The sequence below is a fragment of the Mustela lutreola genome, chromosome 4 (assembly GCF_030435805.1).
Source record: "Mustela lutreola isolate mMusLut2 chromosome 4, mMusLut2.pri, whole genome shotgun sequence".
In the NCBI taxonomy this organism is placed as follows: domain Eukaryota; kingdom Metazoa; phylum Chordata; class Mammalia; order Carnivora; family Mustelidae; genus Mustela; species Mustela lutreola.
Genome location: NC_081293.1, coordinates 27,074,531 through 27,093,606, shown reverse-complemented (window position 1 = coordinate 27,093,606; position 19,076 = coordinate 27,074,531). Strand labels below are relative to the sequence as shown.

The 19,076-nt window shown below is 36.4% G+C and overlaps 1 protein-coding gene across 11 annotated transcripts in view; it reads left to right on the top strand.

The window, feature by feature from the left end:
- Window positions 1–19,076, top strand: part of BTRC (beta-transducin repeat containing E3 ubiquitin protein ligase) — a 186,052-nt gene that overhangs the window by 85,751 nt on the left and 81,225 nt on the right. For 8 of the 11 annotated variants that reach the window (XM_059169149.1, XM_059169144.1, XM_059169143.1 and 5 more), the window contains one exon: window positions 18,277–18,354. The exons of 2 other annotated variants lie outside the window; for them this stretch is intronic. In XM_059169149.1, the coding sequence (XP_059025132.1) occupies window positions 18,277–18,354 (78 nt within the window). Of the gene's footprint in view, window positions 1–5,143; window positions 5,249–18,276; window positions 18,355–19,076 lie in introns of those variants that run through there. One more of the 11 variants, XM_059169147.1, reaches the window with a different exon arrangement.

The following is a 19,076-nucleotide window of genomic DNA, read 5'->3' as shown; positions in this document are numbered from 1 at the left end:
GGTTTAATCAATAGAATAATTGATAAACCAGATAAGATTTAAACTGATTATGGCCCCAACAGAATTCCCCAGAGGCCTTGGACTCTCTTAATTTTGACATGTGTGTTGTGTACCCTGAGGATGAAGTGCAGTTTGAATTATCTGTTTTTATTTGCTTAATGACGGGGAGGGTGTTAAAGTCAAATGTTTAATTAACCCAGCAATGGGCTGCGTTGTCACTTACACACAGCTGATTGAGATATCTCATGGAGAATACTGAATAGGAATGATAATGTGGCACTGGGACGGAAGATTGCTTTTTCAATCCATTTGCTGGGTCACTGCTTTGAATGTCTTATTGGATGAAAGGCATTCAGCCTGGAGAAAAAATTCAGCATTTAAGTACATTTTGTTCTCTTCTCCCCCTCCAGCCCCCTCCCTGCCCAGAAGTTAACTAAAACAGATATGTTCTAGGTTTAATAAGCCATTCATGTACTAGTAAGAGATCAGGGTAGCCAGTAGCCTCAAGCTACATAATTTCCTGTGGAAACGGAAAAATCCTACTAGCCTCCAAGGTATTCTAAATGTGAGCTCTTTTGTCCCTCACATGCCTTGTTCCTTGCCATTATTGTGTAGTTGTCTTTGGTTACTTGTCTCTTGCCTCTTTCTGTTGTGTTTGCTTGATATGCAGCCACTCCGAGGCCACAGGCAGACCTTTTTCTCCTAAAGAAGCATATACTTCTGTGCATTTTTACTATTTCATACTGTTGACTTCTATTTGGTTATATCTTTAATCAAATATTATAGTGAGATTGTTGAACAATATTTAGAAAGATGAAAATGTGACACACAGAGATTCTTGTTCCTTTTGCTGCTTTTATTATATAAACAATTGGTTCCTGGTATATTTCATTTTGTTGAGAGGCAGTTTGCTTTCTGTATGGACTAAAAAACTAGGCCAGGAAAGATTCTAATAGCCCACACCATCAAACATGCAGTCCAGGCAATTGGAGTTTTAATGACTTGCTGCCCTGACTAGCTTTATAATCAAATGTAAAATTCTTTGGAGGCGTATTGAGAAAAACTTAAAAAAATTTTTTTTATCATGACTTTCCTTCTTTGTGGTTCCTATGTTCTTCTTCTATCCCCTAAAGATCTAAACCAGGAATTTACTAATTTTTTTTCTTGGCTTTAGTCATTTGTATTCCAGAGAGCACAATAGGGAGAAGGATACAAGATTGATTTTTTTTATGTGTGTCCTCTTGAAAGCATAGTGTGGGGCATGATACTTGGAGGTGCGGGGGGTTGGGGGCGGATTTAAAAAGCAATAGAAGCATGCAGCTAGTTTTCAGGCGCAGGTTGGACTTCTCCGGGTCAAGGCAGACCAGACGAGTAGCTTATCTTGAGGGACGCAAGTAATAGACCAAATATAGAGCAGCTATTTCAGGAATCATGTAGGTCATTTAATTATCCATTATGATTGAGTGGCTAATGCTCTTTTGGCAATTACATGACCTCTGTTATTCTTGAAACCTTTCCAGGCCCTCGTGGGTCGAATGACCCACCAGTCAGTGCTTGCAGACTTCATTCCACTCAGAAGGAAAAGAGATGCTGGGAACTACTGGCATTTAGAAATGGCTATGCTTTCTTTACCGACCACTATCCAGAATGTCTTTCATACAGCAGTCAGTGATAGGCAGCTGGTTTTGAAGTCATCTCTTCATTGTCTTCAGTTGCAAGAGCAAGAGTTACATTGGTTGCCAGAAGAAGGAATTGTGGTAAAACAAACTTTAATATCAAAGTTGGCTGTTACAGTATTCACAGGTTCTGTGCTGTAAGAGCAGGTACTATGGTATTAAAACTACTGTTTGATCTCTGTTAAACCAGTCATCCATTATAAAACTCTGAAGTTAGTAAAGCAATGTTTTCAGCCATAACACAACAACATGTTATTATTGATGATACTAATAATAGATTTTAAAAATCATTGATTATAATTAATTTTAATTAAATTAGCCAATTTAAATCAACTGATCATTGTAATTCTTATCATTTTAGCATTATCATTTAAGTTAAAGGGTCACTTTAAAATTGAGATGCTGCGGTGTCTGGCTGGCTCAGTCATTAAGTGTCTGCCTTTGGCTCAGGCCATGATCCCAGGGTCCTGGGTGGAGCCCAGCGTCAGGTTCCCTGCATGGCGGGAAGCCTGCTTCTCCCTCTCCCGCGCCCCCTGCTTGTGTTCCCTCACTCTTTCTCTCTCTCTCTTCTCTCAAATAAATAAATAATAAATAAAATTGAGATGCTGATCCAAGACTGAATAATTCTGGAGTACGTTTGGATTGTTTCTCACTTGCTTTTTCTTTTGTCAACAAAGGATCATTAATATTTCTAAAGAAAACTTCTGCTAAATGGTAGTAAAACTTATTTTTTAAAATTGTGGTGACTTTTCAAGTAATTCTGAGAAAAGGAAATAGAGATTTGTTATGATTCTTTAGATTAAGAAGAGTTACAGTGTAGAAAGGAATGACAAATTGTAGGATTTGTCAGGAATGCTAAACAAAATTCTGTATACTTATTAGCAAAATGGAAAATTTAATATATATAACCATTCTCTAGCATTCCAATAATTTAAGGCCATAGGCTTAAGAGAAATAATTTTGTTAGAATAACACTCAAACAGATCCTTTAAGTAGAAACCATTTGCATTGTTACAGAAAACAAATCTATTGGAGAAAAAGAAAACTATTTTTAAATTTGTTATACATCAAAGAGCCTTGTTAAAGCAACTACAACAAACCTACAGGGTTGTTTATTCCTGGGGCAGTAAAATTAGCCATCTTTCCAAGTAAATTTGTTCAACTATTCCTGGTAGAACTCCCAATTTAATCAGTTTTGTTTTTATTTTCATTTTGTTGTTTGGTAATATTAACAAATGAAAATTGAAGACGTGAATTGGTATTTATAATCTTTGACCCTCCAGAAATAGCACCCCTTGTACTTAAATTTTAAATCCTTCAGGCCAGTACTACCTTGGTATCTGGCTACTTGTAGGCTATGAGAACGCAGTCAGTGTAAATGATATTAGCTGTTTTCTGTTGAAAAACATGTTTTTCCCTCATTGTAGTTTTTTAAGCATCTGTAGTGGAGATGAGGAGAAAATGAGAAGGCCAAATTTACAGTAACAGCAGAAGTTATAGCTTAAACTCAAGTATCCTGAGTAAGGAGTGTAGTTAGTCTATTTGGCATTTTAAGAAGAGAGCAAGGGATACAAAACAAAATGTGATTTTTGATTTCTTAATGATACCTTGCAGTTCTTTGAGGCATATCCTTCAAGTCCTATGTTGGACCATGTTTTCCCACCCTTGGGAACCAGAAGTCTATATAAGTCTATGTAAGAGATGATATTTGTAATTTTAAAGACCTGAAACCCATAAAGACTTTATATAATTAGTGGAAAGTCCAGAGGATAATAGGCCCACAAACTAGTAATTTTTTTAATAATAAGGATAAAAGGAGAGTAATTAGAAAAGGGACAGTTCACAATTGAAATCTACACCTAAACACAAATCTTAACATAGTCCAGTCTGGTTTTCAGAAATTTACTTATTTATGTAGAATAATTTCATTTTTACTCCACAATATGTAGATGTTGGGTATATTATAGTTTATCAACTTTAAAGGAGCCTTTAATTTTTTTCATGACGTTGAATTGTAATAAAATGTTGGGTATATTATAGTTTATCAACTTTAAAGGAGCCTTTAATTTTTTTCATGACGTTGAATTGTAATAAAAATCAAGGAAGATACCCAAGGTGACGAGAGTCATTTAGCAGAAAAAAATTAAGGAGCAGGCGTGACAGAAATAACTGATCAGCAGAGAAAAAGGATTCTGGCATGCATCCTAAGGGGTTCTATAGTTCTCAACCCCATTTTGAGGAATCAAAAAGATCTACAGAATGCAGATGTCTTTGAGTTACAAAAATAACCAGATGTCCTTATTAGTAGAAGCAAATGTTTGCCTTTTAATACACATAAACTATATGCAGAGGATCTCTGGATGAAATAGTGTATAAATAGGGCAGGAAAGAAAATTGTGGCATGAAAAGCTCTGTCCTAATCATCTAGTCATAAAGGTATTATCTTGAAAAGGAGAACAAAAAAAACATTCTTTAAGAGTCATGTAGATTTAAAGGTAAGAGAGGCAAAGTAAGCTAGTTACACTTTTGTTCACATGATAGGTAAATTTGGTTTCTTATTACGAGTGTCTTTTAATCCCAGTCTCCCTGGTGAATTTTTGTTTATTTTACCATGCGTGTTAGCTACTTTGTGCATTGTCAATTGTGTTTTAAATGGTGAAACATATGAAACTTCTTTTTTCCCCTTGAATGAATGATAGTTGCCTTAGTTCTCTCAAGAAAAACAATCTACCGTAGTAGATAAATGCCCCTAGCAAGCCTCTTGGGATTTTTAAAATACCAAGGCACATTGTTGCAAATAGAAGTGGTTTGGTGACCTCACTGGGATGTTAAGCGGAATCAAATAAAAAGTCTACTCGAAAGGACAAGGTATGAAGTTTTTTGTTTTTAAATCAAGCCTTTGGAATCAAAAACCTTTAGAGTTTAGATAGACTGACTTCTGATGTGGAGCATATTAACATAATTACAGACTCTTATATACTCACAGTCATTCCTGAATTGATGTTCAAACCTTTGATTAAGCCACAAAGCTGACCGTGTTCAAATGCTATGTGATATCTGTCCTATTCATAAAACAGGTAACTGTTTTAGCCTTTTTTTTTTTTTTTTTTTTTTGGATTCCCAAATGTATAGACAGAAATTTGTCCTTCTCTTATAGCTGTAACTATACTTTTAATGGTGAAGTATTAAACTGCTGTAATATGATATATTCTATAAATCGAAAGTTAACAAAAGTGCATTTGCTCATGTCCTTGCCTTGTCACTCCGTGGTACAGTTCCCCCTCTTCCATCCATCTTATCAGAGTATCTCAGTGCTTAGTTGAGCTTGTTTATCTTAAAAGAGCAGGAGGCAGGCTTTTAGGGAGTAAGCTACATGTTCCAGTATAACAGGCACCAATGCTGTTTGACTTGAAAAACATTTGATCTCTTACATTAACAGCCCATGTCACTGTAAAAGAGACTACAGCTGGGCTGTTGTTCAGTTTTCTGTTATTTTAGCTCTGAAATAACTGTTAGTGCTGCTCCAAAATCTCCGTGTTTAAAATTGTATATTGGCTGTCCCCCCAGGACTCGTAAGTAAACAAGGTGATATGTGTGGCCAGAGGGAGCGTATTTTGTTAGCTTTGTTTTAAATAAGAACCTTCCCTATCTAAAGGTGGTTTTTGTCTGATCCCTGATGGTGTGCTGTGTGAGTTTGCTTGTGTAAATTTGTAGATGTCACAATATTTTAAAGCAGATTTTTGTTACTAATGTTTGAGCTCAGTAACTATTAATTATGAACTTACTTTTCCCCCCCTCAAATAATGAAGCATTTAGTTTTTCTCACCAAGCTTAACTTAAGAGATCCTGAATGATTTCCCTAAATAGAGCAGTTTGTATAGCAGCTGTTGAAAATGGGCAGGCAAGAACTTAAGGGGTATGTTTGTTAGACTTAAATATTACTTAGCTTTATTTTAAGATATTCAGTTATTGGTAATTTCTGTGCCAGGAATACTTTTGACAGTTGGAATCAAGGTTAGCAGTATTTAAAGAACAGAAAATAAAATTTATAAAATCAGATTGCTATTTTCTTCCTTTTTTAGAGTATCTCTTATTTTAAGTGATAGAATGGCGACTTATTATAGTAGTGGTAGAATGACAGCAATTTTACTCTTTCCTTTATTCCTTACTCTATTTATTTTTAAGAATCTAGTTTGTTTTCCTATTCTAATTCTCTTCTCATAGGCTGCAACACTACCAAGCCACCCAGTACTTTCTTTGAATTTAACCGAAAATACATACATCAGCTAGCACAAGTATAATTGGTTGAAAGGCAGCCATGTATCTGGGGAGTTCTTCTAAATACCGAATGTGTCATGTGCTTTGACATGACATATTTGTAATATCTCTGAATACAGAAAGCACTTTCTGTGTTAGCTGTAGGTGCTAAAGCTGTAGTGTGTTTTAAGAATGTGTGCAGTGCAAATTCTGGCTTGTGAGGTAATGACAAGTGTTTGCCTGCATAGACAATATATTTTTTCCCCTTGAGGTCCCCACACACCTAGTTTCCCTCAAGCTCATCATCTCTGTCAGGTTAATCAATAGGCACCGTATGGCAGAGGGTCAGTAATCAGTGTCATCGTGCCTTTAAATCGTGTTGAAAATTTGCTTAAAGCCTGGGCCAATTAACATCGAGATGATGAATGGATGGGAAGATGGGAAGAGCCTGACGCTCAGGGGCTTTGTGAGGAGGAGATGCTCAGCTGTTGAGCAGCAGACACCAGCGAATAAAATCAGCCATTCATGTGAGCTCAGTCCACCCACTCTTAATGATAATGTCAATCTAGCAAAATATATACACATTGGAGTTGTCACGAGTTCATAAATCAAAGGAGTTTGTCAAAGGCATTCAGATTAACGAGGCAGCAGCAATAACAAGTCAAATTTGCATAGAGAATTGCTCGAATCTCAGTAAATTATGATCCTGTTTTTCATTTGATTATTTGCTAATGTCTCAAGAGGGAGAATGATTATATTAGCATGCAAAATCTACTCCAGAAGTAGAAATCTGAAGTATAGAAGACCAGCACACTATGACAATTAATCAGTTTCTGCATACTAGCATAAATGCACAAGGCCCAGAAATGAACTTCTTTTTTATTATTATTTCTCCTTGCTACTGATCCAAATGGTTCAGCTTGACAGAGACTTTATATTGCTTTAACAGTGTTCTGAATTGTGCCTGCAGGCAAGACATAGTTATGCAGCTATAACCAACCTATCCATCTGCCAACCAGATTGGAATTCTCCTATCCAAGGCTTCCATTAACCCCCACTGACAGCTCCAAACAGGATTAAGAATTTGGAAGCATAAAAAATAGTTGTTCTTTGCAAATATACACAGTCCCTTTGCATTTTGAGAAAGGCTACATCTGCAGTGTTTTATAATTAGTGTCGGACAGTGTAGCAGGAGGAAAAAATCTAGTTGGTTTTTGTTGTTGTTGTCTTTTTGGACTTCTGTCATAGAAAGTAAGGCAGTACTAATGGAAGTCCTGTGTGTTTGGTGTCTGAGAGTGCTTTCCATTATATCTGGTTTCTAGCACTGTGCTTGCATTGGTATATTGCTAGAAAATACCACTTCTTGAAAGCTTTAACTGGTAGATCTTGTTGAAGTTTAGCAGGATAGGGAGGCTTTGATGTGGTTGTGGTTTAATCGAGTATGTCAAATGATAAACGTGCTAGAGAAGCAGTGTGCATGAAAACATGCCAGAGAATATTATCTTATGAGGACACCAGAGGTCCTCCCTAAAACTGGTCCTTGAGTAGGATTCTTTAGTCAGCTACTGAACTTAAATGACCTATGTTTTTATCTCCATCAATGCCTAGAACGATTAATTAGAATTTGTTTAGATACACATACAGTATATTATTTATGTCACCTTTCACTGAAGAGTTTAAATGATTTTTATTCCTGTAGTTAAATCGCCTTTAATTTTGTAAAAGAATAATTATTTCTATTTTTGGGAATTGCAAATTGTATATATTTGGAGGCTATAATTACTCCAAATGATACAAGTTAATGGAAAAATATTAATTCAGTTACTAATTTACCAGTCATGCCTACTGTGTGATGTTTGCAAATTAGCTATTAGAAATTGATCTCTAGATTTTTTTTCTTCATGTGGTTGTCATTCTACATGATCAAATAACTCCGTTTTTTCCATGTGTTCAAAGTCAGAGTTATAATTCACCACAATTTACCCACTTCACTAATGTAACTTTCCTGGTTACAGAATCCTTTGAATTTTCTCAATGAGGAATGTAGCATAGGTAGAAAATGTTACTTCTAGTGTTGGAGCTGATTATTTTATTTATAACAGATGTCTATTCAGACAAGTTCAGGCTCTGTTGCACCATCCAACCTTGAGCAAGCTGCTTTTTCAAAGATTATGATAAGTCATTATGAGTGGTTTGACTTTTCATCACTGTGTAAATTAGTTTAGTTTTTCATTTGATTATATAATCAACTCTTGATTATCCATGTCATCAGGAGTTGTGTGTTCAAATAGATAACTGAAAACAGTAAATAAGCCACTTACTAGGTCATGGAGAATATTGCCCTAGCCATAAACCTGCTGTGTGCTATCATCAAAATCTGTCTACTTCTTGTTTTAGACACCAAAAAACCCAACCAAACAAAAACAGAAAACCCAGCTCTGAAGAATCAGGAACAGTTTGCTTATTTACAGAAGAACTTTTCTTTCCTAATCAATGGTTAGCAAACTTTAACTATAAAGGATCAGACAGTAAACACTTGAGGCTTTGTGGGCCATAGGATCTCTGTTGTGATTACTCATCTTTGCCATTGTAGTATGCAGGTTGCCTTAGATAAAAGGCAAATGAGTGAAGGTAGCTAAGTTTCATTAAAACGTTATTCGTAGCATAAAGGTGTATCATTAAATAATTTTCTCTTTCTCTTAAAAAAAAAAGTTATTTGTAAAAACTGTTTGGAGCAGGAGCTTACTCTGAGTTGTAATACCAGCATTAGAAGCGATGGGATAGTAGGACTGTAATTCGGCTGTCACTTTGAAGGTTTTCAGCTTTGAAAACCTTTTTTAAAGCTAGCCAGACAGTGTGGTTATAGGGCTTCAATTATTTACTAAGCATTTATCCATATATTATGTAATGTGTTGCAAAGTAGAGGGAGCCACAAAGACTTTACCAAAAAAGCTTTCAATATTACTGGGTAGTTGAGAGTAATATGCAAACATTTATCTAATTAAGTGCTAAATTGTGTAGGCCAAGATAAAAATGTTAAGGAATTTCCAGTAGAGAAAGTGGAAATAGTTATATGGTTTCTCAGAGAATATGACATTTGAAATTCATTTCAAGAATGGGTAGGACTTGAATTGATTAAAGTTTTTTCTTGTGTTTTTATAATTGCTGAGTGAATGACACTAAAATTAAGGATCCTCCCAGCCTGAAAATGTTGAGATTATATCATATGTTTATAAGACTATGAAGAGACTTGATTAAGTAGGGCAGAAAGTGTTTGCTGATGGAATTAACTTGATGTCATATAGAAGAAAATTCTGGAAGGTCTTGGAGTCCAAGCCTAAAACTTAATATTTGATTTCATAGGAAGAAAGGGTCATGAAAAATTTTTGAGGGAAAAGACCACCATGACACTAGTGGTATTTAAGAAAGATTAATTGGCAATAGCATTCAATTGAACAAACATTTTAAAAACTCACATTGTGTTCTCAGACTTTGTGCCGAGCCACTGGAAAATGAAGATGAAAAAAACTGGCCCCACCCAGAAGGGATATTACAGTGTGTGGTAGGAGTGGAAAGCTTGTTCCTAGAGAGATATGATATAGAGAGATATAAAGCATAAGTGCCAAAATAGAAATAAAGTGCTAGTTCAGAGTAATCAGTTCCACCTGGGGGTTAGTGGGGTGGGAGTAAGGAGAAGGGTTCTGAGAGAAGATATTTTAGTTGACTCTTGAATCAGAATTGTAATGATGTGGAGATCAGGAAAGGAGTCTGTTTGTTTTTAAAGATTTATTTATTTATTAGAGAATGAGAAGGCAGGGGGAGGGGCAGAGGGAGAGGGAGAGTCCTTTTTTTTTTTTTTTTTTATTTATTTGACAGAGATCACAAGTAGGCAGAGAGGCAGGCAGAGAGACAGGGGGAAGCAGGCTCCCCACTGAGCGGAGAGCCCCATGTGGGCTCTCACAGAACCTGGGATCATGACCTGAGCTGAAAGCAGAGGCTTTAACCCACTGAGCCACCCAGGTGTCCCAGAGAGGGAGAATCTTAAGCAGACTCCCCACTGAGCTCGGAGCCTGATGTGAGGCCCAGTCTCACCACCCTGAGATCACCACCTAAGCTGAAACCAAGAGTCAAATGCTTAGCCAACTGAGCCATCCAGGCGCCCCAGGAAAGGAGTCTGTTACACACTGAGAGAATAGAAAATAGGAATAGCAAAAGCACAGGGATGCAAGAGTGCTTTTCATACTGTGGAGAATGATAAAATAATGTTGTGTAAGTAGTTCAGAGACTGATGGAAAGGTAAAATGGCCAGATTGTGGTTGCCATACTAAGAAGTTTGGACTTAATCCTGTAGGTGACAGAGAACTATAAAAGGGTTTTGGGCAGGTGTGGGGTAGAGTGAGGTAAATAAATGTCTTTTTAGAACATGGTTCTGGTGGTAATGTATAGAATGGATCACATATGGGTTTAGGCAAGCATGTCAGAAGGCTATCTCAATAGTAACAGCACTGGTAATAAGTGTTGGTGGTCTGGACTAGAGTAGAGGTTATGGAAATACAAACCGAGGGTTAGAACTCTCTCTCTCTCTCTTTTTTAAGATTTTATTTATTTATTTGCCAGAGATAGTGAGAGATCACAAGTAGGCAGAGCAGCAGGCAGACATAGAAGGGGGAAGCAGGCTCCCTGCTGAGCAGAGAGCCTGATTCGGGGCTCGATCCCAGGACCCTGAGATCATGACCTCAGCCGAAGGCAGAGGCTTAACCCACTGAGCCACCCAGGTGCCCCCCAGGGTTAGATCTCTTAAAATAGATGATAGAAAGGAAAATTGGTTAGATACATTCCAAGAAAAAAGGGGGGGGTGAGTAAAAATTGGCTGAGGATTTAAGTTTGGGATGAAAAGAAAAGTTGGGAGGGAAGGAGGTGGCCTGGGATGGGTAAGAATGGTAAAAGAGTGCTTTAAATTTGGATATGTTGATTTTGAGACTGTTTATTTAAATCTGTCATCTGAATACTTTCTTTGAGGTGATTTCTTTGTCTTTTTTTTTTTTTTTTAAGATTTTATTTATTTGACAGAGAGAGAGCATGAAAGGGGCGAGGGGCAGAGGGAGAAGCCGGCTCCCTGATGAGCAGAGGGCCTGATGTGGGACTTGATCCTGGGACTCCAGGATCATGACCTGAGTCGAAGGCAGTTGCTTAACCAACTGAGCCACCCAGGTGCCCCCTTTGTCTTTTTTATTCGCCCCCAAGTTACTTCTGGAAGCATTTTATCCAGAATACATCCGTGAGATCTAATGCACAAGCTTTAGCATTATTTCACTATATTCACTTTTTCTTATCCAAACGTCTATTATTTTGTCTATAGGTGTTACAACTCAATGCTTCCAGTTTGAAGTAAAATTCAAAGTTGTCTGCCAGACTTTTAGTCTCCCTTTTAATTCTAAACTTGTAAATGCTGGGCTAAGAGAGAAATATTTGAGTTAATATGAAAGGTAACAAATTATGTAGTATTTTTTTCAGAAATACTTTATTATGAAGCTGCTATGTATATCATATTGTTACTCCCAGACTACAAATACATTCTGCAAATGTATTTACTATAACTAAATGTTTAATCTGAGTGTTGCAAATGAGTTGTTCAAAGCAGTCAGGTTTTTATAATTAGGTTAAGTGGTAGAATATAACTTTTATTATTTATATTTAAGGGAATTTCCCCCCAAAATTTATTTCTCACTTATCTGACTTCTATTTTTCCATTTTTAAAGGTATTTTCTTTTAGATTTCATCTATTTTACTTAATTTTTATTTTTATATAATTTCAGAATTACAGAACAGTTGAAATAGTACAAAGAATCCCCTTACACTCTTCATATAGATTATCCACATGTTAACATGTTACCGAATTTGCTCTATATGTACATACGTAAATATGATCACATCCATTTACTTTTTTCTGAACCATTTACAAGTTACAGACATAATGTCCTTTTACCAACATAAATGTTTCATTCTATGTTTCCTAAAAACAAGGGCATTCTTTCAAATAACCACAGTACAAATTTATCAAAATGAGAAAATTAAATGTATAAACAAATGGTGGTACAGCCATATAGTGATACTACTTGGCAATAAAAAGGAAAGGACTGTAAGGACGCCTGAATGGCTCAGTGAGTTAAGTATCCAACTCTTGATTTCGGCCCAGATCATGATGTCAGGGTCATGAGATCAAGCCCCATGTCAGGCTCTGTTCTCAGTGTGGAGTCTCTCTGTCCCTTCCCCTGATTGCATATGGCACACTCTCTCTCTGAAATAAGCAAACAAACAAACAAATAATTTTTTTAAAAGGAAATGACCATTGATATATTCAACAACACAAATATGTTAAGCTAGGTGGAAAAAGATTTAAAAAATTATATTCTATATGATTTTATTTTGTGACATTTTGGAAAAGACCAAATTATTGAGAAAAAAATCTGTTATTATGAGGGAAAGGGATTGACTATAAAGGGGCAATGCAAGAGAATTTGGGAAATGATGAGTTGCTTTACATCTTGATTATGATGGTATTTACATAACTGTATGTTTTTTGCCGAAACTCACATAATTGTACACCAGAACAAGTGGATTTTTCTATATGTAGATTTTATTTTTATTTTATTTTTTTAAAGATTTTATTTATTTACTTGACAAAGATCACAAGTAGGCAGAGAGGCAGAGAAAGCAAGAGATAGAGAGAGAGAGGGAAGCAGGCTCAGCGCCGAGCAGAGAGCCCAATGCGGGGCTCAATCCCAGGACCCTGAGATCATGACCCGAGCCGAAGGCGGAGGCTTAACCCACTGAGCCACCCAGGTGCCCCTATATGTAAATTTTAAAAGTGAAAGAAATAGTCATGAAATTAACATCGATACAATGTAATTAGCTCATCTATAGAACTTATTCAGATTTTCCCAGTTGTTCCAATAATATCCTTTATACCATTTTGTCATGATGCCCACCAAGTAGTTACCTATCAAAATCAAATGAAATTGGGGATCAGGAGGAAGAAAATTGTAGGTATGGCCTAGAGAGACACTACTCATCCTGTTAGGTGCAGATCACTGTTCTTCATTATATAATTCTGTATAGAGAAGTTTATCATCAATTTTGCTTTAACCCCCCAGAATAATGTCAGATCACAGGTTGCATTTAGTTGTCCTGTCTCTTTAGTTTCCTTTCATCTGAAACAGATCCTCAGTCTTTGTATTTCATGACTCTGATATTTTTTTGGTTAAATACAGACTAGTAATTTGGGTTATCTAATGTTTTCGTTTGAACAGATTGAGATTATGTGTTTTTGGCAAGGTTTCCTCAGAAGTAGTAATGTGTTCTCAGTACATCATATCAGAGGCACATAATTTTTTTTAAATATTTTATTTATTTTAGAGAGAGAGAGAGAGAGAGAGAGAAAGTGATCACAAGCAGGGTGACGGGTAAAGGGAGAAGCAAGCTCCCCTCTGAGCAGGAAGCCCAATTCGGGACTTGATACCAGGACCACGGGATCATGACCTGAGCCAAATGCAGATGCTTAACTATCTGAGGCGCCTGAGTACCCAGGAGGTACATAATGTTAAGGTAGTGTCTACCACATCTCTCCACTGTGAGGTTATTGTTTTTCCTTTTGTAATATTAAATATCTCATGAACACATATTTTAAGATCATGTAACACTCCTGTTATTTGTCTAACTCTCATCCACTAATTTGTGGCACGAGTCTTGCTTGCATCAAGTGGTTACCCTTAAATAGAACTTACTGAACATAATTTAGCTTGATGACCAGTCCAGTTATGAACATGACTTACTGGGATGCACCATAGATAAAGATAAGAGGAATAACTGTGCTCCTTAGAGGAGAGCCTGGGTGATGTTGGAGAGCACACAAGCTTTGAGAACCACTGAGGTAACCACTTTGGTATACATGGGTGTTTCATCATTTCCCTCCATCCTCAAGACTGTAAACTATTTATCTGTTTGCTGGCTTTCTGGCTCTCTTCTTCACTATTAGAAGGGTATCTTACTCCTTGCTCCTAATATGATAACTGTTTAATGTCCCTACCTCTATTTTAAGGTAATAAATTTAGTGATACCCACTCAATAGTTCCTCATCTAAATCAGATAAAGTAGAGGGTCAGGAGGAGGAAAATTGTGGATATGGGCTAGACGCTGCTCATTCTATTATGTTCACATTACTATTTTCACTATGTAATTTAGTACCTAGTTTACCATCAATTTGGTTTCACCCCATCACCTATAGACTAAAAATGTGATTTATAATAACTTCACTATTGCAGACTTCTGCCAAAAAGTAACTAGGTTTCCAAGTTTATTATGATGACATTTTAACAAAATGTAATTAATGTTGAAATATAGGACTTTGCATTGAATTAAACCAGGTTGGATTATAAATGATATTGTATTTAAAGGAAGGTGGAACTTCATGGTCTGCGGAAGTTACTTGCATGTTATAAGTTTATAATTGAATACTGGCTTAAGTTTGTATTACATAAAATACTTAATTTTAGCATTTAAAACATTTATACTTTATTTTTCTTAAAAGTTAAATATACAAGTTGATTTTATGGGTTTATTGTTGACCTTTCCCTTCCTCTGTTTATCTTAAAGTGGCATATATTGCTAGTTTCATTATTTGGACTACTTTACAGTCATTACTTCCACTGTGCCTCTAATTTTTTTGTAAATCGACTACATTACTTTTTTTCAAAATGGAGAGAAAACCCAGTTAGAACTCAGAAGTTATTGAGTCTCTGCGCCTTCCTTTGTAGCATAGCATGTTTTTTCTTCTTTGTCTTAATTTTAGGGACCATTACCTTATAGTAGTCATCACAAATGTCAGATAGCAAGTTAAATATCTTTTAAGAGATTTCTGCCCAAAAGGAACACCTTACAACACGGGCCTGTCACACCAACTACAGGCAAGGCACAAGGTATACAGATGTTAGCCACAGAGGTACAGGGTCTTAAAATGACACTGTGTACGTGCTGCTTATCCTTAAATATATTTTAAAATATAATATTTGATAGAAACAACAAAAGGTATATCTAAAATCAGTTAGATATACCTACAGTTATGATCCTATACTAATAATGTCATAGTTGTATGAAAATTTTCACATAAACTCATGTTAGAAATAATTTCTGCATCTAAAAGTAGTTCCCCAGTTAGAATGTGATGAGTATATGTAATGTAATGAGTATATCAAAATTTTTCTAAAGTTGCAAATTTAAAAATATTAACACTATGAATCTAGTTGTGGAAAAAAGTAATTTGTATTTGGATTTTCTGTACTTTGCCTTGCAGGTGGTGACTTATATGTGTTGATTACCAAATTTTTTCCAGTTATTTTGTAGTGTGGTAAAATACATATAAAAGTTATCATCTTAACTATTTTTTAAGTGTATGGTTCAGTGGTGTTAAATATATGCATTATATTTTGCAACCATCACCCTCATCCATTTCCATAACTTTCATCTTGTGAAACTGAAACTGTACCCATTAAATAATGATTCCCTATTCCCCCACTTGTCCCAGCCCCTGGCAACCACCATTCAGCTTTCTGTATGATTTTGACTACTCTGAGTATCTCATGTAAGTGGATTCATAATCTTCTTGTGACTCACTTATTTCACGTAGCATAATGTTCTCAAGGTTCATCCATGTTGTGGTATATACCACAATTCCCTTCCTTTTAAAGGCTGAATACTATTCCATTGATATATTACATCACATTTTATTTTATTTTTTACTCTTATTTATTTATTTACTTACTTATTTTTATTACATTATGTTAGTCACCGTACAGTACTTCATTAGTTTTTGATGTAGTGTTCTATGATTCATTGTTTACGAGTAACACCCAGTGCTCCTTGTGATCCGTGCCCTCCTCAATACCCATCACCAGGATTGCCCATCCTCCCACCTGCCCCTTCCTTCTAAAACTGTCCCTTTGTTTCCGGAGTCCATAGACTCTCATGGTTTGGCTCCCCTTCCAATTTCCCTTCTCCATTTTTCCCTTCCTTCTCCTAATGTCTTCCATGCTATTCCTTATGTTCCACAAATAAGTGAAACCATATGATAATTGACTTTATCTGCTTGACTTATTTCACTTAGCATAATCTCCAGTCTCATCCATGTTGATTCAAAAGTTGGGTATTCATCCTTTCTGATGGCTGAGTAATACTCCATTTATACCACATTTTATTTATCCCTTCATCAGTCATTGGACACTTGGGTTGCTTCCATGTTATGAACACAGGTGTACACATTATCTCTTGAGACTCTGCTTTCAGTTCTTTTGAATATATACCTAGAACTGGAATTGTTGGATCTCTGATAATTCTGTTTAATTTTTGAGGGACCACCATACTCTTTTCCACAGCAGCTCAATTCTTTTATAGTCCCACTAACAGTGCATAAGAGTTCCAATTTCTCAACATCCTTGCCAATATATATTTTGGCTTTTTTCTATTTTATTTTATTTTATTTATTTATTTGACAGAGAGAAATCACAAGTAGACGGAGAGGCAGGCAGAGAGAGAGAGGGAAGCAGGCTCCCTGCTGAGCAGAGAGCCCGATGCGGGACTTGATCCCAGGACCCTGAGATCATGACCTGAGCCGAAGGCAGCGGCTTAACCCACTGAGCCACCCAGGCGCCCGGCTTTTGTCTATTTTTGATAGAGTATTCTTAATGAATGTGATGTGGTGTCTCCATGTAGTTTTGATTTACATTCCTGAAATAATTAGTGATGTTGAACATCTTTTCATGTGCTTGTTGGCCATTTGTATATCTTCTTTAGAGAACTGTCTATCCAAGTCCTTTGTACATTTTTTAATTGGGTTGTTTGGAGTTTTTTGTTTGTTTAGTTTTACAACTTCTCTATATTCTGGATTTTTTAAAAAGGTTTATTTATTTTAGAGAGAGTGCACATGTGCACACATGAATGAGAGGGAGGGGTAAAGGGAGGGGGAAAAAGAGAATCCTAAAGCAGATTCCCTGCTGAGCATGGAGCCCCATGAGGGGCTCCTCCCAGGACCCCCAAGATCATGACCTGAGCTGAAATCAAGAGTCAGGTGCTTGGGTCACCTGGGTGGTTCAGTGGGTTAAGCCTCTGCCTTTGGCTCGGGTCATGATATCAGGGTCCTGGGATTGAGCCCTGCATCAGGCTCTCTGCTCTGCAGGGAGCCTGTTTCCCTCTCTCTCACTGCCTGCCTGCTTGTGATTTCTCTCTCTCTATCACATAAATAAATAAATTTTTAAAAATTAAAAAAAAAAAAAAGTCAGGTGCTTAACCAACTGATCTACCCAGGCGCCCTTATATATTCTAGATGTTAATCCTTCATCAGATACATGATTTGCAGATATTTACTCTCATCCCATGGGTTGCTATTTTATTACTCTGTTGATACTTAGAATTCTGAACTTGCTTTCAATTGGATTGGTTTTTTTTTTTTTTCCTCTGTTCTTAAATATTTAAAAATCCCATTGACATTTATGGTCTTCTAGCTGCTGTTTGAGGTGATAGTGGCAAGAATGGACTGTAATTTTATTTTATTTTTTAAAGATTTTATTTATTTATATATTTGACAGACAGAGATCCCAAGTAGGCAGAGAGGCAGGCAGAGGGGGGTGGGGAGGAAGTCTCCCTGCTGAGCAGAGAGCCTGATGAGGGGCTCAATCCCAGGACCCTGGGATCATGACCTTAGCCCAAGGCAGAGGCCTTAACCCACTGAGCCACCCAGGCACCCCGGACTGTAATTTTAAACCATTGATGAAATGATGTTGTTTTGAGCTAAGTACTATATTATTTTTAATAAAAGAAAAATCGGAGAAGAGGACAAAGAGAAGGAACTATTTATTTTAGGATCCAGACTTTGAGAATTTCTAGTGACCAAACATTTACTATAGTTTAAAGCTAATTATGTAAAATAGAAGGTAATAATCATGGTTTAAGTTAATACCAGCTAAGTATAAACTGGAGCTTTCTCGTGTCCAGTGTCACCTGCATTTTCAAAGACCAATAAACTAGATTCCTAATGACTGTGATCTGCCGGGCAGTGCTTAAAAATAGATGAAATACTTTCCACCTAGGTCCCTACTTAAATTTATTTATATACATGGGCATATGTTTTCCTTTATGTAAGTGTATGTCTGTATGTATATAAATCTTCAAGTGAATAAATGCATAAATATACATGGTATTCTAGCTTACAGAATTAGAAATGTAATTCAGTTTACTCCCACAGAATAAGATTGAAGATAATGAGAACTGAATTAAAGCTTACTTTCTTTCACAGAATTCCTCAGAGAGAGAAGACTGTAATAATGGCGAACCCCCTAGGAAGATAATACCAGAGAAGAATTCACTTAGACAGGTATGAAATTTAGTCTGTCTTAAAATAAAAAGCTACCACCAACAGAAGAAAAGACAGGAAACCCTCAATTTGCCATTCGTTAAGCACTGGACCTTAAATTAAGAGTACTCTGAAGTTGAGGTGGCTGTAGCCACCAATTTCAATCAGATAACATTGTTTTTCCAGTCTTTTAAAAATATCGTAGGTGTACAAGTAGAGGAAAGGTTGATTGCTTATGTTTAGGGAAAACAACACCAAAGAGAAGTTTTCTTATTCAGGAAAAATAACTTGAAATGCTTCTTAAGTGCAGGTGGTAGAATAGTTGGCTTTAAACTTTCTTTCCTTTGAGATTCTTAACACATTTTTTAAAAATTAACAATCAAAAGGGTTCTGCCTCTAGTGAAGTTAGCTCCTTTTAGTCTGAGCAGTATTTGTTTGCTTTTTCTAAAAGTAAAGGCCATTATTGATGATGATAACTGTAAAAAAAAATTTCTCCCCTCTGTACCCCACTCCCCAAAGATAACACATTTTGCTTTGAAAGTTAATTCCATGGTGCCCTTTTTTTAAGTTAAAATGTCCAGAAACATTTGCTTAAAAAATTTGCTCTTCTCACTGCCTGCAGCAATCTCTAACATCTTTTGTCCCCAATAGCAACAAAAACAAGTTCACTAGAGTGTTGCCAGAGAATTAGGTATACGACCTCTTCACTTTCAGTGTAAGGTTGGATAAGATGAGCACCAGCA